General features: G+C 41.3%; 1 protein-coding gene across 3 annotated transcripts in view; it reads left to right on the forward strand.

Annotated features, from left to right (window-relative positions):
• The first annotated feature begins 6,782 nt into the window (after positions 1-6,782).
• The window catches only part of LMO1 (LIM domain only 1), a 166,469-nt gene continuing 147,790 nt past the window's right edge, over positions 6,783-25,461 (forward strand). The window contains exon 1 of one of the 3 annotated variants that reach the window (XM_060262533.1): positions 6,783-7,013. In XM_060262533.1, coding sequence (XP_060118516.1) covers positions 6,992-7,013 — 22 coding nt within the window. In that variant the 5' untranslated portion in view covers positions 6,783-6,991. Of the gene's footprint in view, positions 7,014-14,038; positions 14,618-25,461 lie in introns of those variants that run through there. The other 2 variants (XM_060262534.1, XM_060262532.1) reach the window with 2 other exon arrangements.

Here is a 25,461-nt window from a genome sequence, read left to right on the forward strand (position 1 = left end):
CTGACTTCTGATTCCAGTTTGCGATTTTGCTTTGGTGACTTGGCCCCTGCTTGACTTCCTGGACTTTGACCTTGGACTGACTTTGGACTCCTGCCTGCCTGCGCCCTGAGAATGTGACAGATTGCTTCCACCCACATACTCACTCCACAAGATGAATGAGGAGAAGACAAGCAGAGGCTCTGGGCAGCTAGCAGCCTTGCTCACCCAGATACAGCATCTGCAAATGGTGGCTCATTTGCAACAGCAAGTCGCTGCTGCCGCCCCACCCAAGTGCCTGGTGCTTCCCCCAGAGAAGTTTGCTGGGAAGGTGGGGGAGTTTCCAGCATTCCTGGCACAGTGCAAACTGTACATCGAGCTACGTGCCAGAGACTTCCCCAATGACAAGACAAAGGTATGCTTCATTGTCAGCCTCTTAAAGGGGCAAGCAGCTAAATCGGCTACCCCCCTGCTCCTAGCCCCATCACCCCTGTTGACTAATTACTTGTCGGTAGCTTTTGCTAACCCCCAGCAAGCCACTACAGCCAATCAGAAGATCCGGACCTTGAAACAGGGTAGAGACTCAGTTTTTCAGTACTCCACCGAGTTCAAGGTCCTAGCCCAAGACCTGCCCTGGGACGAGGCTGCCCTCATGGACCAGTATACAGAGGGGCTGGCTGATGAAGTCCTGGATGAGCTGGCATGAGTAGACTGACCAGCCATGCTGCAAGGCTTAATTATCTCCACATCGATGGCCACCTGGAAAGCCGCCGCCAAGCATGAAACAGCGCCCGTTCCTTACAGCTGCCCTATCGCCCAGTGAAGGTGCCACTCCCAGTGCCCACCAGCCCAGGGACTGATGACCCTGAGCCCATGCAACTAGGGGCTGCATGGTCACACCTCACCCCCAAGGAAAAAGCATGGTGTCGCTCACAGAATCTCTGCCTGTACTATGGAGGGACGGGCCAAACACACCCAGCCCAGTATCATGCCACCACCGCTAGCAAAAGACCAGCCCCAAGCCTGAGTGGACCCCCGCTACTTGGGATACCTAGCTGGGTCCCCCAAACCCTATGCTACCAGCCAGGGCCCATTCCTTGTATCAGTCATACTCGGCTTGCTGGACGAGCGATGGCTGTTTGTCTACACCATGGTCAACTCTGGGGCCGCCCGCTGTTTTATCGAGGTGGCCTTTGTGAAACAATACCAGATCCCGGTGCAGGACAAAGAAACGCCGACCCTGGTTGAAGCCATTGACGGGTGCCTCCTCCGCTCCAGTCCAGTGATTCAGGAGACCTACCTGGTCACGATCCAGGTTCAACACCATCACGAGTAAGTGCAATTTGATGTTGCTCGCATGCCCTGCCTTTCCCTCATTCTGGGACTTTCCTGCTTATGAGACACAACACCCCTCGTGGACTGGGCACAGGGAGAGCTGCACTTCAAGGACCCTTGTTCTCACCAGGCCCAGTCGGCTATCCTGGCCACCGCTGTCCTGACTTCTGGTTCCCTATTTCCCCCAGCCTACACAGACTTTGCTGATATATTTGAGGGAAAGGGGGCCAACCAGCTTCCTCTGCACTGGCCTTACGACTGCACCATCAATTTGGTGTCGGGGGAACCCCTGTCCATGGGGCAGCTCCACCCCATGTCCGAACCAGAACTAGCAGCCCTGCAGGACTTCCTCGCCAAAAATCTGAAGTGGGGTTTCATCTGGCCATCAACGTCCCTGCTGTCTGCCCCTGTTCTCTTTGCCAAAAAAAGGGCGGTGAGCTCTGTCCCTGCAATGACTACCGAGCCCTGAACAAAATCACCATCCAGGACTGCTACCCATTTCCACTGATCCCGGAACTACTGGATCGCCTCAAGCTGGACCTCCTGGGCATGTATAACCTGGTGTGGATCCATGCAGGAGATGAGTGGAAGATGGTTTTTGGGACCCCCTATGCTAGTATGATGCCCTTCGTAATGCCCTTCAGCCTGACCAACACCACCGCCATCTTCCAAAGACTGATGAATGACATCTTCCAAGACCTGCTCGACCACTTTGTGATTATTTAGATGACATTTTAATCTACTCCCAAAGCTCCGCTCAGCATGCAGGGCTCATTCGCCAGGTCCTGCAACTCCTGCGAGACCATGGTCTCTATGCAAAGCTGGAGAAGGGTGCCTTTGACCTGAAGGCAGTCGAGTTCCTTGGTCACATCATCTCAGGATTTGGGGGCATAGCCTCAGAAGGGATGTGGAGGAGAGGGAGCTCAAGAAAGATGTGATGCCATATAGAGTCTACCCTCAGAAGCTGCCATTTTCTCCAGGGGAACTGATCTCTGTAGTCTAGAGATTAGTTTTAATTCCCAGAGAACTCCAGGTGGCACCTGGGGGTTGGCAATCCTATGCCACAGGGACTGGAGGACAAGTAAGAGCTTCAGGCCTCATGGAAGGCCCATCCTCTCCAACAAGCCTCCATCCCAACCTTTGCTGCACTCTTTGCACTCTCTTCTTAGCATCCAGGCAGCTGTCAGGAGAAGAGTACAACCATCCCTATCACAACAGTAGCCACCCAGGCAAAAAGCAACTGGGCCACTGTGATGGTTTTACACCCCTTTCTCTATGACCAGCTTGCTCTCCTCTGGGAGCCTTGGCAATCTCACTGTCTTGCCAGAACTGCTGTTCCTCATGCTAAAGAGAGTGCGAGAAGCCTAAACAGAAAGCCTTTCCTCTCATTCCAAATGAGCAAGGGTTGGCTGTTGTTCAACTACAGTGGGGAGAGAGAAATGTACATGCTCAGAAGTAATCTAGTAATTTAAAAAGTTATAGTTACATTTTTTAATATTGAGCTACACTTTATAGTACTGTATGCATTGGAATTGCACATAGGACACACACTGTAATCATGTGGCTCTTTTGGCAAGTGGTAATTGTGAATGTGGCTAACAGCCACAAAGTGAGTACTACTAGCTCTAAGACCTGGTTGAATGAAAAACCAAAGTCAGAAATGGCTGTCATCAGCACATTTATGGGGTCTCACTTCCGATTTCTACTTGACTGCCCATCAGGTTCAGAAATTCATTCAGTACGATAGCTGACAGGAAACAATCCCAAGATCCAGGGAAAATATATGAATATACTACTTATTCTTTCAGGTTTGCCAGCACTGAAACAGCAGAATAACACTGTAGATCTCATGGAAAAACAGCAGCTTATGATCAATGGTATAAAACATGTTCAAAGACCAAATAGGATCAATGAGGTATAACTGCTGGCAAAAATAATCAATCACGATTTCCACACAGGTTGAAATTCAGAGTTGTAAACTGAAACCCAGATCCTAAATTATATAGTCCTGCATCTACTATCCCCCCCCCCTCAAAAATGTGGAGATGAAACAGCAACAGGATAGAGAGCTGATAATAACTTTATTAAGCTAGGGGGGAAAACCTATATAATGGTCTCTATTTCTTATTCCAGATTTCTCAGTCTAGAACAACCTCTTTATTACTCTCTTCTTACCACTGTTTTAATACAATAAACAAATAATTGTATGAAAAATTTGGTTTTCTAGAGATCTAACCCTGCAGATATTTGGATGCTTAACATTGTAAAAATGCATATAATTGCTGCAAAGTATACCTAAAATGATTTATCTGCATAATGGAAAGAAATATCTTAAGGCAGGGTTGTTTAGATTAATTTATGCAATGCATTGGAATCCAGTGAAGACAGAATACTTTTTAAAATGACAATGGTTATTTGGGTTTCCATTTCAAAATGTAATATATTCCTGAAAATTGTATAATAAATAACATCTGCTGGTTAGAATATGTTAATTGTATCTTTTAACTCTTCTTTTTTCCTTCAGTGATATCGGTCTGAATTCAGCTATGAACACCCACTTCTGAACTGAAGAAATTAAATCTTAGCCCAGATCTAGTTGCATCAGGTCTATTTGGGAAGCTTATTCAGTCTTAGTAGAGTTTTATCTGTGAGACTGTGAGTATGACTTCTCAGAGACACCCCGTCTAGATGGAGCAGTGGAGAAGCATATAGTTTAGTTTATTTGATTTATATCCCGCCCTCCCCACTGGAGCAGGCTCAGGCTGGCTGTATCTGTAGTTAATTTCAGGGAGGAGAGATGAGGAAGATCTCTTCTGAGACTCTGAAAGGCAGAGCAGACACTGGACTAGATGGACCAATGGTCTAATTCAGTATAAGGAAATCATATGCCCATCTGCACCTGACAATACTAGCTCCTGCAGAAATTTTTTTTCACATCACTTGGGTCATGAGTGAAATCCGAGATTTGCTGATCTTGCCATCACCACTGCTCACAGCAAAACCCCAATCAGAAGTACACTGCATTTTTAGAAACTGTTCCATCTACCATGACTGGCGTTGCAGTCCAAATAAAAACTCCCTGGATAGGATCAAATCCAACAAGTTTTATCCTATTATAAAAGAGCTTGCTGCAAAATGGTTTCTCTGTGGTTTGGTCTTTTTCCAGCTCTGTTGTGCTCTTTGAAAATGTGATTCATTGAGTTAAGCAGGTCAGGTTCCTGTGGGTACAGTATATGCCATCCATTGGAAATTAAAGACCAGAAAATTAACAGGGTTTGTTGTGTTACAAAGCTGAAGACATTTTATCCTTATGCGCATAAAAACACTTCCTGAGCTAATGGAACACAGTGCTATATTCCAAGTCATATTTATACTTGCAAAAGCAATGAGTGTACTTCAGTTAAGCTTGCTTGGCAACAATCTTGCCAGTTTTCCTCCTTGGCTTTAAGTGATATGGACAAGGTGTGCTTTAAAGATAATGAGCACAGTTGCCAAAAGAGTCATTCTAACTGTGGAAGTCCTGACATGGGTGAATATGACAGTGTGAGGCCAAAAAAGGAAAAAAGAAAGCCCTAGACACAAAGCATATAGTTAGTGATTTGTTTCCCAATAGGTCCAAAATTTGAATGGGCCCCAACACAAGGAACCATCCTGAACTGACAATAAGGGCACTGAGCCTGATGTAGGTAGGGGTGGGAGATTAACTGAGCCCCAGAATGATCAGTGTTAATATGTTTCTTGATATAGAAAGCCAAATGGATTAATGATTCAGCTCTTGCACAGCCTGAGGAAACAGAGAGAGAGAGCCCTGTGCACAGGCCAGCAACAATAAGACTGTTTAGAACACCCAAACTCCTCATTTGTTGCAAGTGGATGGGGAAAAGGAGAATCAACTTCTTAAAAACAAACAAATGACTTCTTACAAACAGAATTTCACAAAAAAATATTGCAGGCGACTTCAAGTAGCAAGTTCTGTCTTTTTAAAAGGTGGAGGGGGAAGGAAGAGCGGCAGAGACTGTGTATGCACATGCCTGCATATAATTGTTGATTTCAGTTTGTATTAGTTCTGCCTACTCTCCTTTCAGCACTCTAGTTTCTGATAATGGAAAATCAAGCCCATTATATGGTAAACCTAGGAGCAAGTATATTAAATAGTGGGCACTGACATTAATGCAGACTGTAAACAATTCACCACCCTTACCATTACATGCTAAATTATGTGTCATTTGTTGCTTTCATAGGGGCTGTTTCAAAGCTTTTTTAGGGAGGTGGATAACAGAAAGCATAGAATTTTTTCACAGTTGTCTGCTTTGATAAACGCAACTATTTTGAAATCCTCTTTTTACACCTTAAAGGTGTGCGTGGGGGGGGGGGGGCGGACGACTTGCGAACACTTCCCAGGCCTCCTAAATTCACTGCACTGCAACTCTCGCCCTCCAGTTTTGGAAAGTTAAAGCGGGGGCGGGGGGGGGGGGGGAGGAGGAGGCGATAATCGAACGCAATTGGTAGGAAGAAAACAGAGCTTATTTATACAGTAGCACGTGTGTCAGCAATACTTCTTTTCCCGGCTACACGCTCCCCCTTCCCCGCCTTCTCTCTAACTCGTATACGTACCCCCCACCCACCCACCCCCGCTTAAACTGCGCTTTTGTGTTTTGTCAGAATTAATGAGAAAAGTTCCCTTGCCCTAGGGGTAATTAGTGTCCTTGGAGTTAAATAAGCTAATACTTAGACACCTCTGGCACAAGCAATTATGTTTGTGTATTGAATAATTGATTCAAAGAGGGGGGGAAGGGGGCTGCTAATCAGATCTGAGCATAATGAATTGATTTAATTAACAGGGGAATCTGAAGGTCCCTGGGAAATGTGTGCATTTATTCAGCAGCAGGAGAGTGCAAGCACATAAATTGAGAAAGGGAGAGAGCGAGAAGGAGAGAGAGAGAAAGGGCAGCAAGCAACCACATTTGCTTTCAGTGATAGGTTAGCATCTTTCCATCCTTCCATGCCCCCCCTCCCCCATGCCTTTTTAATATAATTTTAGATTTAGAGTGAAACCAAGAGAAAAGCACTTTGGAAGCTTGACCAGCAATGCAGTAGCAACAGCAAAAGAGATTTTTATGCAGGATCCCACACGCTTGCAGTAAGTGAGGGGTATTTCACCCCTCCGGTGGCATGTAGGCTAGGGGAAGGGAAAGAGCAGGAGAAACCGAGTCCTTGATTCATCTCCCTTACCCTCTTGTCTTTTTGTGGTGCGTGCCATTTCCAAACTGGCACTCGAATTGCGGCCCCAGAAGAAGGGTGGGTGTCTGAGCTTGCTGCTGCTACCGCTGCTTTAGCAAAAACAAAGGGGGGGGGGGGGATGCTCTCCGGGGTTTGACGCCTGTAATTCTAGCTGAGTGCGATCGAGGGTTAAAAGTCGTGCAACTGTAGCCGGTTTGGCCGGGCTGTGCAGTGCCGGGGCGGGGGGGGGGGGCGGGAGGGGGGGTCTCAAGGAAGAGAAAGAGGCAAAAAAAGGGAGGACGAGCCGGGTGCATTTTCCGCGCGGCGGCCCGCTCTGCAAACCCTCTCCCCGGGTGCTCTTTGCCTAATTTTCCAACGGAGCGAAGAAACAGCAACCGGCGGCTTGGAGGGCGAGTCAGCCACGGAGCCGGAGCGGCGGAGGCAGCCGATCCCCGCCACGATGGTGCTGGACAAGGAGGACGGTAGGTGCGGGGGCGTGCGGTGCGGTGCGGGGGGTGGGCTGCGAGAGGGAGGCTCCCCTGCCCCCGGTGCCTGCAGTTGCTCTGCGCAGCCCGATAGGAAGAGCAAAGGAGCTTCGGGAAGAGGAGAGGCGAGTGGGCTCCCGGCGACGGGCGTGCACAAGAGGGGCATTTCTGCAAAGTGCACCGAGCGTCCCCTGCCCTGCTGCACAAATAAGGGCACTCCGGGTGTGTGCGTGTGCGCATCGGGAGGAGGTCGCCGATCGCCCACGCTGATCCACATGATCTGCTTGAGGACCCCCCCCCCCCCCCCCGCTGCTGTGCACGCATATTTTCATATTAAGCAGAGCAGGCTGTCCCTGGCGCTTCCGTCATTTTCTTTTTCGCTTTACCAACCTTCTGCCAGCGGATTAGCGCGCCTGTTTTTTAACTACCCATTAATTTCATTGTTTTAAAATTCTCTCCGCTGTCTCGATCGCCACTGTCCACTGCCTCGCTCTCCCTATTGTGGTGTTTAACCTCTTGCTTATTCCCCAAACCGCCCCCCCCGCCCCCGTTGACGCACTCTCTCGCAAAAAAAGGTCTATCAGGGACTAGAGCAGCTGGCAGGTTTACTGAACTGCTTCACAAAAGGCTCCTTGGTTTATTATGGGAAAGGATTTACTTTTTAAAAAGAGGGTCTTAGGCCGGGGTTGGAGGGGTAGAGGGGGGAAGGTGCGAGCCTGTGTGAAAGTGAGAGCCAGAAATGACCGCGAGGAAGTTCCGAGGGACCATGTGGTTATTGTCAAGACTTGCTAAAAATGCAGGCAGGGCTCACTTGGGGGGTAGCGATGAGAGGCAGGAGTTGAGGCGAAGGTTAAAGAGTATCTAAGCTAATTAAAAGGGCAATTACTTATGAGGAGGCAGGGAAATCGGGGCAGGGGGAGGGAGCTCTTCCGAAGCTGCCTGCTGAAGGCATTGAGGAATGAATGGGCTCCTGGACCTTTCTGTGAATTGAGAGCTAAAGGAGGATAATTCAGAATAGTGGCGTCCACTTAAACTGTCAAACCTGGATGTAGCACTTTTGGGTAATGGTTTGTGGCAGTCTTTGTCCACAAAGCAGCACTTTTAAAACAACAAACACAATAAAGCCTATCTGTAGTAGTTACTGTTCCACTTATCCTCCCCCCCCCCCTTTAAAAATGTTTCAGTTGTACTATTGGTCAGAACAACCCCAGTAAGTTTCCTTTGTGCAGAGCTTATTTTTGAAAACTTGCTTAAAAGTTTACACTGTTCATTTTGAGCTTTCAAATCATATTTGTCCTTCACTTTTACTTTTGTGTCTGAAAAAGCAATTATTTTAAAACAGCCACTTATCAGAACACTCTGGATGTCCCTGGACATCTCATGCCATCTCCATACATGATGCTTTTTAAGGTGCACACCTGAGCATTAAAAAAAATGAATGCCTAAAAATGCTAAATGTGAATGTAAACAAACAGATCAGAGGGCTGTCATTGGAGCTGCTTGCTGTTGCTTGTTTGGCTTTTAATGCCAAACCCAGATTTGTTGCAATTAATGCGGAATCTTGTGAGGATGTGTGGAGCTATATTTCTAATGTCTTGAGTAGAACATGAGCAGCAGTTTCCTGTTCTTTGCCAAGTTCCCCTAATCATTATTGAAAACAAGTGCCTTCACATCTCAACTAATGAGCGTTTCCTCTGACCAGTCATTCAATTTTACATGATTATTATGATGACTCTCTCTTTGAGGATGGTGATTCTATTACTAATACTGATGTTTTAATGTGGACCTTATTTTGTCCTCACTCCATCTTACATTCAAAGGGTTGGGACTGGGAAGGGTGAAAAAAAGCAATTGTACCAGCACAGTGCAAGGACAGACATCTTCAGCCAAATAACTGCTCCTTCATACCAATGTAACTTTTCAGGCCAACTCAGTGCAAGAGTATATGGAAATAACTCCGTTTTCCAGTGGGGTTTACTTCCAAGTAGAACAGTACACAGGATTCAGGATTAGTGTGATTGTGATGTGTTGGACAAGGACTGGAGACCTTATCAGAAGAGGTGTGCTCTAAGCAAGATGGGCTCAGAGTCATGCTTTTTTGGTGGCGATAAACGCATATTCTTGTGGGGAGGAGTACAGTTGGAGTCATGGACCTGTGTTCTTCAGAGTAAACTTTATTGACAACTTTCCATCCTTATGATAGTCACTTGACCAAGGAATCTCTTCCAGTATAATGTTTCTGTTGCATCCCGCAAGTACATAATAATAATTGCTATTAAAAGCTTCCCTTACTCCATTGTTTTTATGTACTTTTAAGTTTTGAAGATCTATGTTTGAGCAAAGTAGAAGAAAATGAAAACACTTCTTGTTATGAAAACTATGCCACAGTGGCATATCCCATGAAAGCTGAGAATCAATTTGATATAAGCACCAGTGTGGTGAACTGGATCACAGGGAGAAATCCTGTGCCTGCTCTGCCTTCACACCATAGACCAGAACTTTGAACATAGATGAACATGCATGTGATGTGTGTCAGGCATGTGAGGAAGCTATGTAAGATGGTTGCTGGTCTAAAATGATTTCTGTTTCCATGCTGTTTATAGAGTTTTATCTCAGGCACATGGTTGCCCGCACACTTTACAAATTGTTTTTGTTGCATAGTAAAAATATTTTCTCATCTATTCTGAACTGGTTCCTTGGAATCTGAAATATGTTTCTAGGGTTTTCTATCCACAGGGTTGCTATCGCTAGCTGTATAGATACTGAAACTGGCACCGCTGTTGTTGACGACGCCTTTTTATTTGCCTGTTTCTAAAAATTCATTGTCAGCTCCTAATAATGGATTGTTTGTATCAAGGAACAAAACATTTAGGTGTCTTCAAAACATAGGCCTCAGTCATCATACAGAATGGCAGTATCTTTGGAACAAGATCATTTAGAATTGGGTCTAGAATCCCCATGGTAACTACCATATGAATAAAAAGGTCTCCCCCTTGTATATTTCCTCCAAAGACAAAGATGTAAGAGGTTAAGTAATGTCAGTATAATTAAGCGACGTTAATTCATTGCTGTTTTGTTCCTGAGGGATTTTACTTGTGCTTCCATCTGCTCTGGTTTTGCGGTGTGAACTGCACCAGATTATCTTGGCCATGGCAAAGTGTTACTAATTTTGCTTGACTAGAGAATAATCAGGGTGGGTTTTTTCCCCCCTTTCCCTTTTTATAAATAAGTGGGTGATGCTCTGTCCTGCCTTAACTTTTTTCTCCTTTTTTGCCAATGGGTGCCTGCTAGCCTATATCTGTTTAAATCTGATTGATGGGTCAAACAGCAGGATGCTGCCTCCACAGAGGTTAGTAAGGGAAGCAGGTGAGCTACAAGGGAAGGCTGAGATCTAAAGAGAGTTTCCTAATGGGGGTATTTGGGTTCTTTCAAGTATTGCAGACATACTCATTAAACATAAGGAGCTCAGGGGCTGGAATGATGATGGTGTAAGGAAGTGAAACTAGAAACATTGATTATCCAGACAGTTCTCAACAGCCTTCATTCCAGGAGCTCTTACGAATGGCTGTATAAAAGGAAATAATGGGGATGGTAGTAAAGGTAGAGGAAATTAGAATGGGATGCACTTAAAAAGAAGACATGTTAAGGAACAAACCCCTGATGAGAAGGATGTGGAGATCAGAGTAACAAACTGAAGTGGCGCCTGGGAAATATTCCAGAATTGTTTGTAAGGAAGTTATTCCAGCAGTGAAATTATGCCTGTTAAAATGTGTCAAAGAAATTAGGGACAGAAAGGCTTTTTCCGTCGAAGTGTGGGTTATTTTACATCACTTTAGTTGTCCACCTCTCAACTTTTCTCACTTGTTGCTAATCTGTGAACATTAAAGTATCATTGCATGTTAAAATGGGATGCGTGGAAAGTTTTGTTGGTGATTAAAATTCCTGGAGAACCATGCTGAAAAGGTCATACGTGAAAATATCTGTATTTTTATTGGCAAAGGGTCAACTTGTTACTTATCTCTAAAATCTTATCATTTCAGATAATGAGGAGCTGGTAGTTTTTTAAAAATTAGAAAATTCTGAAATAAAAGTTGCTCTCACCTAAGTAAGTGATGAGGTCATCATGAATCTTATGAGTACCATCTGATGAATTACTCCTTGGAAGCCCATCATTCTAGGAAATTCAAAACTTATTCTCCAGTTAGGTAAATACTGTAATTTATTAGTTGTGGGGAAGAAGCTTGCTAATTGTGTTGTAACAAGATGTGGACTGAGTGCTGAAAGAGATTGATCCTTCCATTCAAAGAGTAATTAGAATACCAGCCTTGTGGCATAATATGTGATATAATTGCCACCATTAACAAGTGGGGTGTTTTGCCTTGTTTTCTTGGCAGATGTTCTTTCTAGCAAAGGTAAGAGTTTGGGATAGGAAAGAATAACATTCAAAATAAGGGGGAAAGGACAAGAAGACAAAACTGTCACATTACTGATTTGATGTGGCCTGGCATAGCGTCAAGTTGTGTCAGTGAGGCAACAGCGCTTCCTGTATGTCAAAATGATAGGATGCAAAGAGACTGATATAATAGAATGGGATATTGAGGATCACTTTTTTCCCATTCAGGATAATTAAAATCATGATTGAAGAAGAAAATTCAATACAGAGACTCAAGTTACATGTAGCTCCTGTGGGTCACAACTAGTTTTTTCTTTGTTTAACTTAATTTTCTGCAAGGCAAATAGGTACAGAAAGACCAATATAGTGTGAGGTGTAGGGCCAAGGTTAAGGTCACATATTCATTTATATTAGTAGACTTGCTACTTGCATTTCACAGAAGAGAATTCATGTTCAGTGAATCTGTTGATACAGAATGAGATTAGTGACCCATTATAATCCTTAATTTAACTAAAGATGCTTTGGCTAAATAATTTAGAGCATAATCCAGCCAAAGTGAAGCACTTTTGTCCAGTTGATTTCAGATGCTTGACTCTTACATTGAAAACGATGGCATTTAAAAGTGCTTTACTTTGATTGGATTGTGCCTCTATTAGGGTTCTAGGAAACATTTCTTAAATTAAAAAAATACTAATTCAAATGACAATGAATGAAATATTTAAATAATCTTAAACATTCAACTTAATAGATTGATTATTTGGGAGTGCTGTTCTTTATGGCAGTTTAAACTGATCTCTAAAACAAATGAGTGAGTTTAGAAAACTGTTGCTGTAAAATATTATAAGTTTAAATATATATCTGAACTGATACTGCTAAAAGAAGTCTGTGGTGGTTCAAAGAGTGTGATGTTGCTTCAGGAATCTGTGATGTAACTATGTAAGTTTAACAGTGTGCTAGAGAAGTATTACATTTACTTTTGTGATTAGTTTAAAAAAAACCCCTAAATACCTCAAATCCACCTAAATGGTTGTAATTTGCAGTAAATCTACTTTAGTTAGTACATTTTTAAAGCTTCAAATAGCATTGTCAGAAAACTTAATGGATTTAAATTCAAACTACTGGTGAATAGATTTGTTGGTATCAATGAGGGCCTGGCTTCCAAAATAAATGCCTTTTAGAATCATACTATAGAAATCCAACTTAAAATTGCAGCATTTTTTGCTGGAGCATACTATATTTTCAGTAGCTGAATGAGAATTGAAGTTTTCAGTACTGAAGAAATGATTCTCCATGCAAAATGGTATATTTAACATCAAATACATTCAAGGACTGTTAGGATTAAGCATTCAAAATGAAGAGGAAAGGCAAAGCCATTTGAGTTGAGGATAAGGAATCTAATTAAAAATAGGTATTAAGGGTATCTGGCTGGAGCTTCCTATCATGCTTTTAAAAGGTTACTCTTGTATCAGTTGTAAAGGAGAGGACGAAGTATCGTAGAAACTGCAATAAAATGTTTTCTTGGATTAAAAAAGTGGTCAGAAACCTGTTCTTGGTGCTGAGTACTTAAGAGCCTCATCATTTAAGTCTAACCCTTCAATCTTCTGATAGAAATACAAATACTCATCTTTTCAGAATATGACTTTATTTGGGTAGCTTAAAAATCTTGCCATTCTGATTTGGGTGTCATCTGCAATGTCAGCTGTCACAAATGACATAGTTTGGAACAGGGGAATGACTGGAGAGATCCTGCTAAAGGCCTCCTTGGTTTCTTTATATCAAAGGATATTACAGAATAAATCCTGGATTAAAAATCTCCTAATTCTCTACCTGCCCCTAACCGTACACCCAAGAGTTCAAGCTCTCGATTAAAGTGAATGTTTGTGAATTCTACATTTCTTGTGCAATTACATGTATTGGAGGAATATCCAAAATGATTTTGGTAAGGAAGATACTAAATTGTCATTAAGAGGTAAAGGAGAATAGGACTATGGTATTAGGACAGCCAGCTGCCTATTTCTGCAGTGGTGAAGTATGCACATGACATAATGATTTATGATGGCATTTTTTGCGAGAAAAATAGCCACCTTTCCACTCATGGAAAGATGTAGATCCCCCTCCTCCCAGTAATTCTCACAAAAAATGAGATGAAGAAGCTGTCCTGTGTGGACATTATAATTTCAACAAAACATTGGGGAAATTTAGTCTTAAAATTCTATAATTACTGCATAGAAAACTTTCATTTCGAAATGATGAAATTTAACTTGCTAAATGTGGCTAATATTTTCAAAGTGAGCAAGCTGGGAAGTAGGGCTTGCTTCAGGAAAATGTGTGTATAAATAAAATGAAGAATACAGGTGAAAATTTTACTGTTCAGATACTGAGAGCCCTCCCCCCACTTCCTACTGAGCATTATATTAAAGGTGAGCTCGATCAAATCACCGGTAAATCCAATGTAATGAAAATGGAGAGCACCAAAAAAGACAAAGTTGATAGAAATACTTCATAGTAGGTCATAGCCAAGTCTATGCTGCAGGTGGTGCTGCTGAGCTAAAAAGCTTTAAATTCTCCATTAAAGCCTGACAGAAGAATAAGCCGGGGTCCCTGGGAAATGAGTGCATTTATTCGGCAGCAAGGGTGCAAAGCTCACACAAATGAAGAGGCAGAGGCAGCAGTAGCTAGGCTTAGATACTTTCCTCCCCCCGCCCCTTGGAGTGTAATTTTAGATTGAGATTCAGTTTAAATCCAAGGGGAAAACACTTTATAAGACTGAAAGCTGTATAGTTGCAACAGCCAAGGTTATGGGCTATCAAATGCAATTACATTAAAACAGATTATACTGTGCAAATTGAGCCATTTAGAAGGTGAGAACCAAAGAAACAGCTCTGATCCCCCCTTTTTTCTAAATTGCAGTTTTAGTTCCTTGCAATTCTGAGGTACGAAAGTAGGTGAGACGGCTTTTGTATCTGCAAAGTGCTTCATTTCTGAAGGTAATTCTAACTGAGTGCAATCTAGGTTAAAAGCTGGACAACTGGATAATTAGAGCTCTCTCGCTGCTAAAGGACAATCAGCTGAGCTGTAGCAGCTCATCTTGGGCTCCCACGTAAGCTAGTTCTTTTCTCTTGTGAGCGGAGGCGATTGGAGACGGAGCATCTGCACCCGGACTTCCTGTAAACCCTGAGATGATGGTGCTGGACAAGGAGGACGGTAGGTGAGCGGAGATACTCCTTGAACAGGGCTCAGCATATTCACAGACATTGCTTACATACAGTAAATGAACCTGAGAGGTGCATAACTCTCTTGCCTCCAGTGCATTTTATGTCCCTGTCGGATACAGCTGCACGCTTTCTCTACTGCTCTGGGGAGAGGGGGGAAAAGTAAAGCAGCCCAGCAGGGTTTATTCAAGTAGAGCGATACAAGTTTAAAACTGCTTAATTTAAAAAGCGCTTCTGGGTTTTGTTTTCCTTGTAAGTTGTTCCCCTTCTCCACTTTAGTTTGTGGCATTTATTTTAAGTCTTTGCCTTTCTCTTCCAGTTGTTAGTTGGGGGAATCTTCAGAGATCTTCTCCCTCTCATATGTTTCAGTTGCTTTGCGGCTAAAAATGTAATGGCAGCAAATGATAGACTCATTAAATGGGTTTTAGGAAATTACCATTGGGCTGCTGGAAGAATCATTATGTAGGAGTGGGCCATTGTGTGTTTATGTGCTTGGCTGAATGAATTATATCCAAGGAGTCTGGGAGCATCTCCTGTTTTTTAAACATCTTTGAAACTGACTTAATGCCTATAAAGATTGCACAATTCATGTCAAAGTACAGGAAAGGAGCAGGGCTGTGGCATGGTTGATGAGTTATGTATGACTGTTATGTTGCTGTGCAGCTCACACTGGTGGTTTTCTGGGGAAAATGTAGTGAGGAAAATGACATTCTCTATAAACATTCTGCTTTAGCTAGTACTGAAGCACCTGTGTTAAACAGAAGTGTTCAACAAGTTTATAGGTCAAATGGGACATTTTGTGCATGGAATACAAAGAGGAAAGTAAGGAAAGCGGACTTTGAAAGTGCCCGTTCCCCCTTTTTGCTGTTTGTCCTTGTTGGTGCTGTACGTGTGTTTAAATGTCAGTTCTGTGTGTATTGATGTTGTTTGACTGTGCTGCTTCTTGTACTTTGGAAGTGGCAGCTCTTACATGTGGCTGCACTGTTCTACTATCTGTTGCTGGACAGCATTTTAGTGGAGGGGTGACGAGAAGCATGGGATTTCAGGAAGTCAACATCCACAGTTCTTTTCAATTCTCCCTGATATGCTGTTAATGTTGCTGTTGGATAAAGTGCACAGTAGAACTTTAAATGTGGTTAGCACATTATTTTAAAACAGCTCAGATTGTCACACTGGACCACCTGATTGTCTTTGCTGATTGTGCAGCATCACTAGTTTATAGTATCAACCCAAACCCTTAATGTCCCCTTTATAAAGTGAAGATAACAGAGGGGTGGGGCTGGACCATGGCTAAAATAGCACCCTGACATTTACGGAAGTGGGTAACTAAAATAACAGATCTCTCATCGGTATAGTTAGAAATGCTAGAAGCTTTAGGAATTCTGTGTGTGTCCATAGCTCATTTGAAGTCTTTCATCTCTTAATGCATGACATGAGCAGTCATCACTGAGTGTAATTTTCTGTATGTTGCCACTACGACCTAACTTGTTTGCAAAACGCTGATTTTTCCCCTGAATATTACTTCTAGCCTGTAATAAGTGCATTGTGGTTTGAGGTATGTAAGGTCACTTTGACATAAAAACCCCCAAAAAACTTCTGATGTTGTCTTCAGTGTATTACAGTGTCTCTAAACATCTTGCATTGAACTGATAATACACTGGCAAGTGAAGGCTACAGCCTAGAATTTTGAATCACATAAGGACTGAAATGTCTAGCTTCAGTTCTGCTTGGCTTTCTGACCAGTGCACTGTAACTCAGAAAATAAACTTCTCCAGAAGCACATGATTGGACTGTCTGTATGGAGAGGACCATTTAGATAAATCTGAACCAAAAAGTCCTTGAAATCTAAAACAGCCATTAAAATAGTGGAAAGTATATGGAGTATTCATTCATTTATTTTATACCACATTTGTCTTCAACCAAACATCTTTTGCATGTTTTTAAATGTTGTGAAGACCTGCAAAACCTGTTTATTAGAGACAACAGTGGATGGATGCATTCACAGATAATGGTGCCTCTCTCAAAGTACTACTGTTTTATCTTCAAAATATTTCTGTGTTTTTAAGGGGTTCTTTGGAAGTAAGGTTCTGAATCTTGCAACTTGATAAAAGGCTTTTTGGAAAAGTTGACTAATACAAACCTTAAATAAGTAACAAAGTTAACCTAATACATTCGAGAGTCATAAAATAGAAGTATGTGATCCTAAGCATATAAGTCCCACTGAACTTAGTAGAACTTGCTTGCTCATAAAGATGCTTAGAATCGGACTGTAATCGTGTGAATAAGAAATAGTTGGCACTGACTTTATTTTTTACTGTCCATGCTAACTCTACTGATCTCTTTTTTTTCCCTTCCCTTCAGAGTTTGAAGTGTTCAAAGAAAAGCAACAGCTCTTCTGTTTGTGGTTACTTATCCTTTTTAGTTCACACACTTAATTGAAAGTGTTGCATGTTTGACACAGAGCTTGGTGTCAAAGTTTCGTGAAAAGATAAAAGATGGAATTGTGCACACTGTCATATGTGTGCTGGGCTCGGTGAAATCAACAGGACTTGCAAAACTACACATGAGATAGGTGCGAAAATTATCAAGAGAGAATCTGACCAATGCACAGAACAAAATTCAACTTTATGGAGAAATTTGGAAAAGTTGATTTTATTTTTCTTATAAAAGTTCCCAAACATGAAAGAGAACTTTTCACTATATGGTAGGGAATGTATTTCAGGGATCTGACACCCTCCCCCATCAATTTAGTACCATTATAACAAGTTAGTTAAACTAAGTACTTCATTTCAATCTGTTTTAATCCTATTGATTTAAATAAGAGAATATTGACTCAAATTCAAATTGGTTTGTTATCTTATGGATTGGCTGGCAATGCCTTAAATTCCATGACTTTAGAAAGCTTTTATCTTTCGGGGGAGTATATCAGAGACAAGATGCTTGGATAATTAATGTGAGGAATGGACATTTTACAGAAGTTTGAAAAATCATTTGTCTCTTATATACATATGGTTACAAAAATTTTGTTCTGCTAAATAGGGCAACCCTCTACCATACTTCTAAACAACAGGAGAAAGAAATAGAACAGTCAGGGGCAGTCTTACACATGGTAATGGTGGAAAAATCGCAGAGGTGTTTGAAAATGCACTATACTATTCATAGTAGAGAGTTGAAATGGTAGAGGTAGGGTAAAATTTAGAAGCATTTTCTTAATTTTGATTTAATCTTCACATTTATAGAGCATTTTATTTGGAGGGGTATGCCTTTTGGGCAGAGAAATTTCTTTTGTAGGTTCAGACACTGAAATATATTATCTGAAACCACACCTGTGTCAAGCAGAAACCTATATAAAACACCAAATCACATTTAGCATCCAAATTCTACATAAGGTTCAAGGTTCCTGTGTTAGAATCCACAATTCACAATATGAACTGGAGATCTTACATATGTTAGATGTCCTGGCTCACTTGTTCTATTTTTGCAGGTGAGGCAAAAACCACACATAGCTTTTAAACATACTATTTGTGGGGGTATATTCCTTTAATCGGGATGTGGAATGCTATAGTTTAGCCTGATTTCATCAGATCTTGGAAGCTAAGCAGGATCAGTACGTGGATGTGAGACCACCAAGGAAGACTTTGCAGAGGAAAGCAATGGCAAATCACCTCTGCTTCATCACTTGCCTTGAAAATCCTATGGGGTGGCCATAGGTTGACTGTGACTTTACAGCACTTTACACAAACAATTCTTGAATCAGATTAAATAACAGGTAAGATTTTGCAGGGAAAGGAATTGGATCAAACCTCCTTGAGTTTCTTTCACAATTATATTAAAAGAGGAGGGTCACTTGCCTATTTAATGTATCTTTTGCAAAATACATATCTAGATAAGAACGCACACAGAAAGAAAAATGTGCTAGATATAGATGAAGGGGATTTCAGGAACTGCAGGTGTTGGAAGCACCAGCAGGTTGTAGAATAAGAGACTGATCAGCATCTTGCAATACTTGATGTTGGGGTGGATTTTTCTTATAATAAAGCAAGTCAAAGCCTTTAAATAAATTGATCAAGCAAGGACAATCCACTTGATGCAAGACACCATTAGTAACACTTATGGGGATTTAAGGAAGCTCTTCTAGAATAAAGACAGACCTAACATAGGAAAAAATGATGTTGATACTGAAAAGCAGAAATTGGAAATATCTGCATATTGATACTGAGGGAAAAGATAAGGATTGCTTGTCAGACAGACTAGGAAATTCCTTTTAAATGTTGTCTTAAGCACTTCCTCAGCCTCTGCTTTTGATAAAAATAATATTTATATCAGCCTTAATGTAATGTACAGGTCCATCTGTATATGGTATTTGACATTTGTCTTCCTGTAATGAAGAGAAACTTTTGCTTTGGACAGATTACAAGGAGATGGCCTGGTAAAAGTAATAATTATATGTGCCAGATCACAAAGAGACTAGGATGTACTGCTGCGGAGACTACGTAATGTAGCCAGTTCAGAAAATTATGCACTCCAGGATCCAGAAGAAGAAAGGTATTTTGTTTAAAATTAGTAGTATTGGTATCCAGTTATCCATTTTAAAAAAACCCCTTATTGTCAGTGGTGAAATATGGTAGAAACAGGCAGATAAGGAATCTGGGCAAAGTGGAAAAATGTGAGTACCAGGAACATACTTTGTCTATATGTACCGCTACAATTTAGGTAGTGGTAATAACATTATAAGAACATGTAATAGCTTCCTTCATTTGAGTACTGGGGACTATAATGTATCAACCTGTGATCACATTTTCTGTCAAAGATAAAACTCTGTGATACTGAGTAACAAGGGTGACAGTAGTGTGATGTTTGAAAGTATGGAAGAAGGTCTTGATTTGCGGTTAAAAATAGGACTTTCTGATTGACTCAAATAGAATGCATTCCTTTTAGAATGCAGTCTTCAGTTTCTTTTTACTTTTGTGGATAGGAAGTTCCAAGAAGAAACTGTATCTAGAAAGAAATTGATTCCTAAGTATTTTGAATTATTGGCACCTTTAATCAATATGTTTTTAGCACCCAAAAAGAAAAGACTGGGTATCCTAAGAACCGTGAGTACTGACAACAAAGAGCCAGTGACTTCCAGTGGATCAGATAGTTGGTTTACAAAACATGGGTTTGAAACTCAACTTTACTGCACTGCAGACTCCTCAGTTAAACTTGAGCCTATTTATATTTTTCAGCCCGTCTCTCAACATTAGAATCCTCAAGGGGTGTTTGTCAGGATAAGTGAACTAAAGCTTGTAAAACATTCAGTGTACCAAAAGTGAAAAAGAAAAGGTGATTTGATGATACCTTCCTTATCTTGAGTTCAAAGCAACATTCAGGATGCTTTTTTGCGACTGATGATTATGCCGAAGACCATTGAAAGCATGTGCACAACTGTTGCAGAACCGCAGCAATAGTTTCACATGCATAACTGTTGCAGAACTGCAATAATTGGTTAGCTGTCTGAGCTTGCAGACCTGTTTACTAGGGCTTTTTTGGGCAGCAAACATGAAAATTGAGCCTGGCTTCTGCTTTAAATTGGGCACTTAGTTCTCTAGTTCTGTTGTTAGGAAATAGTTTACTATGTGAACATGTTGGGATACTCTCTTTTTAGCTTGGCAGGGAGGGGAGAAAAGGTGCAACTCTACAGAATAGATTATGTATGAGGGCACACTTGAGGTTTACTTAACTGCAGTACGGAAGAATCCCCAATACGTGGGGATACAGACTTTTCTCTTCCCAAAGCCTGGCATTCAATTTTCATGCTGCACTCACGAGAGATGATAAAATATAAATCTCTTTGCTGCAGCAGCTCTTAGGAAATACTGGAACTACCGAATCTTCAAAAAATGTTCCTTTTAAGAGCAGTACATTATTAATAAAGTAGTCCATTAGGTCTGGTGATAAAGGGTCAGAGTCTGAAATATCTGTCTCTCCAATGGTTAAGGAATTTATCACGGTTGGAGGATTAATTGATTTCATTTGGGAAGCATTTTAGTTCTTCACATTTCCAGTTCAGAGGTAGTGGGGCTGTTTGTAAATGTGATTTTCCTAGTGGAAGTTGTTTTATTTAATAAGTATCAGATAGCAAATTTTATTTTTTTCCCAGTGAAAGCAAATATTGGACTTGAACGGAACATTGTTCAATAATTTGATTTCTCCCTGCAATGAAGTTGGATGTTTTGCTCTCCCAACTCTTAAGAGGTTGGTTAGGCTGAGATGGTGTCTGGTTTAAGATTACTGAGTGAACTTGGTAGCTGAGATGGGTTTTGAACCCGAGTCTCCCACATCCAAATTTAGCACTGTTATTCCTGTTTGGTAAATATTTGGTCTTATAAGCTACCTTGAGTAGATTTCTAATCAACAACATGTATATAGTGAAGGAAATAAGAAAACAAATAATAAAAACGTTAACATAATAAAACAGCGTACAAAGTGTTATTTGTGATAGTCAGGTTCAAAAGTGGAAGCTAATTAGCTCTACTTGCACTTCAGTCTTGTAGTAATAAACCATATTTTGTGTTATTCAGCCTTTCAAACTGTTCCAGATGTAGAAGATTAACCATGATTTATGCACAGACAAACTATGGTTTATGTTCCTTGCTCTTTACCTACCCCTCATCAGAATCTTTGGATAATAAAGAAGGGTAGAACACTGTCTTGCATTTATTAACAATAAACTCTTTTGACTGGAGCTCTTGAGCTATAAAAGAAAATAACAGTTCATATATCAATAACAATTACAGAATAAAATAACATTAAAAATAAATGAGAGATGTATGCAGGATTGTCATGTTATAATACATAGCAGGAGACTATCTCAAAACTAATAGACAAGAATTTGGATTCAGAAGACATAACTGCAGAACTAACAGCCAACAGAAAGGAAACTATCTGAGATTTGATGGCAAGTTGGTACTTGCTCAAAATGGAGGAAATCCAAAGTTCTCATAATGAGGACCATTGATCATAAAATAACAAGATATGATCAATGGTCTCAATCATGCCAGAGGCACAACAGAGGCAGCCAGAGAATGGAGTGTTAGCAGATCACCACTTCAGTTAACCTGTAGGCAAAGCATTCAGTCTACCTAGCATAAATGCATGGCAGTTTCTAGAAACAGTAAGATATTTAAAATATGGAAAAAAACTTACAGATGAGAGGTTCCAAGGACTAGGATGGAGCAGCTCAAAACTGGGTGCTGACGTGTTTAATCATCCTGTCTCAATAATTCAGAGGTAATGGCACACCAAAGTTTGCCTAAACTACAGTTTGCAAAGCAGCTTCCAAACAGTGGTTTTTAGTAAGATAAGCAGTGAGGGCTAGTGTATCTCGCAGACCCCATCTTTAAATGGTTAACTTGTGTTGGTGTTCTTGCCATTATGACTCCCAGGTCTACAAGTATCTGCCAGGATTTTCTTGTTTTATTTTATTAACAATCTTTTCCTTGTGGAAATGTTTTGGGAATATTCTTTATGCTTTTGACTCAAGAAATTGTATTCCCCACCCCCACCCCAAAAAAGATACAGGGCTACATTCAAATATCTGGGTTATGTTTACTCATCTACAGTTATAGAAATGGGTGCCTGAGACTCAGTGAAAGGGAGGTGTATCCAGGGGAACCAGACTGGATTTTGTACTTTGACTAGGATTTTTAAAAAATGGTACATCGACTTAAATGGAGAGAATAGTATCACAAACATATGAACAAGTGCTGTTTCTTCTTCCATGGAATGATCAAGACTTGCAGTCTTGCAAGCTGGGTTCAGTTTGGATGGAAGAAATAGAAACATATTGCAGCAGACTTGATTTCTAATAAATAAAAGCCAGTATAATGAGTGTGTAACTGGGAAGGAAGATAAAGGCAGCCATGCTTTAAATTGTTAATGATGGTGCCAATGGCTGCAGCTTTACCACAGCTGTTTAAATTGATCAATTTTGTTTAGGCAGGAGCCCGGCATGCAGCCCTTTCAAGGAAGCGCCTAGATGTTTCTAAAGACAAATCTGGATCTTATTAATAGAGCCTTTTTAAGATCAGAAGTGCCAGTATTACGGATTATTTTTTAAGGGTGGATTTGCTTTCCATTGTCACCATTCTGACAGTAACACGTTCTGGGTACCATCTTTAAACCCACGCTTTTAATACAACCGCAGTCTTGAAACCACTTAACAATGAAAACTGCTGGAATTGTTTGTGAGTGGATTCCGGACTGCAGCCTAAGTGTTCCACTTGGTAATTTTTAACTATGGCGTTCAATCAAAATGGTTGGGTGGAATACGAGCAAGAAACATGCGGCAGCTTTGCCAAGTGTCTAGTGACAGTCTGTCATCTTGCAAGGGTGGGGAATGTACATTTCTTGTTGCTGGTTTCCAGACATGCCTTTAGGTAATGATAATACTTAACCATTTAACTAACACTATAGAGTATTCAAAGTGTTCCAGGTACATTATCTTATAATCCTTACAACATCCTTGTAAGGCATGGTGGTAGTATTATCCCCAAATGTAGGGGGACATTTTTATTTTATTTACTTTCGATTTATATTCCGCCCATTCCAAAACGGACTCAGGGTGGCTGAGAGAATGGCATGTCTAGGGCAACCTAACGAGTTCATGGCATAGATGATATTTGAACTGGGGACTTCCTTATGAGTGCTGAATTTAGAGCCAGAGTCCTTTTTGAAGTCTGTAGTATCAGTGGATAAGTATAACCCAGGGGTGACAAATGGTAGCTCTCCAGATGTTTTTGCCTACAACTCCCATCAGCTGCAGCCATTGGCCATGCTGTTTGGGACTGATGGGAGTTTTGGCAAAAAAACATCTGGAGAGCTACCGTTGGCCACCCCTGGTATAAGCGATCCAGAGAGCTTCCCAATTGCATTATAAAGTTTGGAAAAGATTTGATGGTCCATAGGAAAATGAATTTTGCCTATTCTCTAATTATTCCTTGGCTCCAAAAGACTGCATCATGTGTTTATGATTCAGAATCTGATTTCATGTTTTGTACTGTTTTTTAATAAATGCTGCACAGTGGATATGACAGCTGCATTAGGCATCAGTCTTATACCTTTTGACCTCTCGGTGGAGAAGGGAACTCTTTTTTGAAAAGGACTCCTTTATGTCTGTTTTTGCTCTGTGCCCTTCCATTCATTTGCCTATACAAAGCAATAACGGGTAAAACTAAAGTAACATAAATTGGTCTGTCTTCCTGAATCCATGTCTCGCTAATGTACCCAGATTAACTCAACTGTAAATTGTCTCCTTTGGATGTCGTGTCTTGCTGAAAGTTTCCTATATGATTCATGATTTGAATTGCTTTTAACAGCTATTGGCTAAGCAATATGGTAAATGTACAAGGTGATGCAATTGGCATTAGTGAGAGAGAGGATGCACAGGAGCATGTAATGCAGTCAATACTACATTAACTACTGATGCCCAATTACAGAAACTGGAAGAGTGGCTTTTAGGAGCATTAGGACTTGCAGAAGAGCTGAGATCACCTGCCGCTCCTTGCCTAAAAGCTTCACCCTTTATGCGCTGGGATCAAAGCAAACATTTAGTTGCTATTTTGTCATGTATAGCAACAAAGGGTGTGTGTATGGGGCAGGTGGCTTTCTCTTTTCCTTTCTTAAAAAGAAGTGTCATGTTGATGACTTTAATGCATGTAAATCCACATCTCTGTATTTCAAGATTTTACTCTCCATCTTTCAGGGAAAAGGCCTTATTTGAATAAAGACTTTAACCACCTCTGTACTTCTCTTTCCCTGCTCTTATGTCACTTATTTGTTTTTAGTTGTCCTCTTGAATTAGATGGAGCAGGACACTTTCCTTGTTGCCCAGCCCATTTCCCCCACCCTTTCTGTAATCTGAACCTGATTGTTGAGATCCCAACTGCCTCAGTCTCTAGAAAATGTTCTAAATAGAGTTGTTTTGTTGTTGTTCAGTTGCATAGTCAAGTCTGACTCTTTGCGACCCCCTGGACAAAGTAATAGAGCTGTAGACTATTGCTATAGGCTGTGTTCTTGCTGAGGTGGTAAATCTGTGTCTGGGATGCATCACTTAAGAGTGAAGGTGGAAGACAGAACTCTTCTCCCTGACATGCTAGATTTATCTGCGAGAACTTTTTGTAAGGTGAAAAAGTTCAGGAGGAACTGTATATTTTTAACACCTCAATGACAAGGAGGTCTACATGAAACAGAGTAGTTGAGAATATGGCCTGTCAGAAGTGTGTGTCAGAGGAAACCCCCCATTCGCTCCTCACTTGTAAAGGTTGCATACAATACTGCCAAAATTGCTGAGTATAAATGATTTAGAGTTGAGAGTGAGCAGTGAAGTGGCCAAGTTTGCGGATGACACAAAATTGTTTAGGGTGGTGAGAACCAGAGAGGATTGTGAGGAACTCCAAAGGGATCTGTTGAGGCTGGGTGAGTGGGCGTCAACGTGGCAGATGCGGTTCAATGTGGCCAAGTGCAAAGTAATGCACATTGGGGCCAAGAATCCCAGCTACAAATACAAGTTGATGGGGTGTGAACTGGCAGAGACTGACCATGAGAAAAATCTTGGGGTCGTGGTAGATAATTCACTGAAAATGTCAAGACAGTGTGCGTTTGCAATAAAAAAGGCCAATGCCATGCTGGGAATTATTAGGAAGGGAATTGAAAACAAATCAGCCAGTATCATAATGCCCCTGTATAAATCGATGGTGCGGTCTCATTTGGAGTACTGTGTGCAGTTCTGGTCGCCGCACCTCAAAAAGGATATTATAGCATTGGAGAAAGTCCAGAAAAGGGCAACTAGAATGATTAA

Source organism: Heteronotia binoei, chromosome 21 (assembly GCF_032191835.1).
Source record: "Heteronotia binoei isolate CCM8104 ecotype False Entrance Well chromosome 21, APGP_CSIRO_Hbin_v1, whole genome shotgun sequence".
In the NCBI taxonomy this organism is placed as follows: domain Eukaryota; kingdom Metazoa; phylum Chordata; class Lepidosauria; order Squamata; family Gekkonidae; genus Heteronotia; species Heteronotia binoei.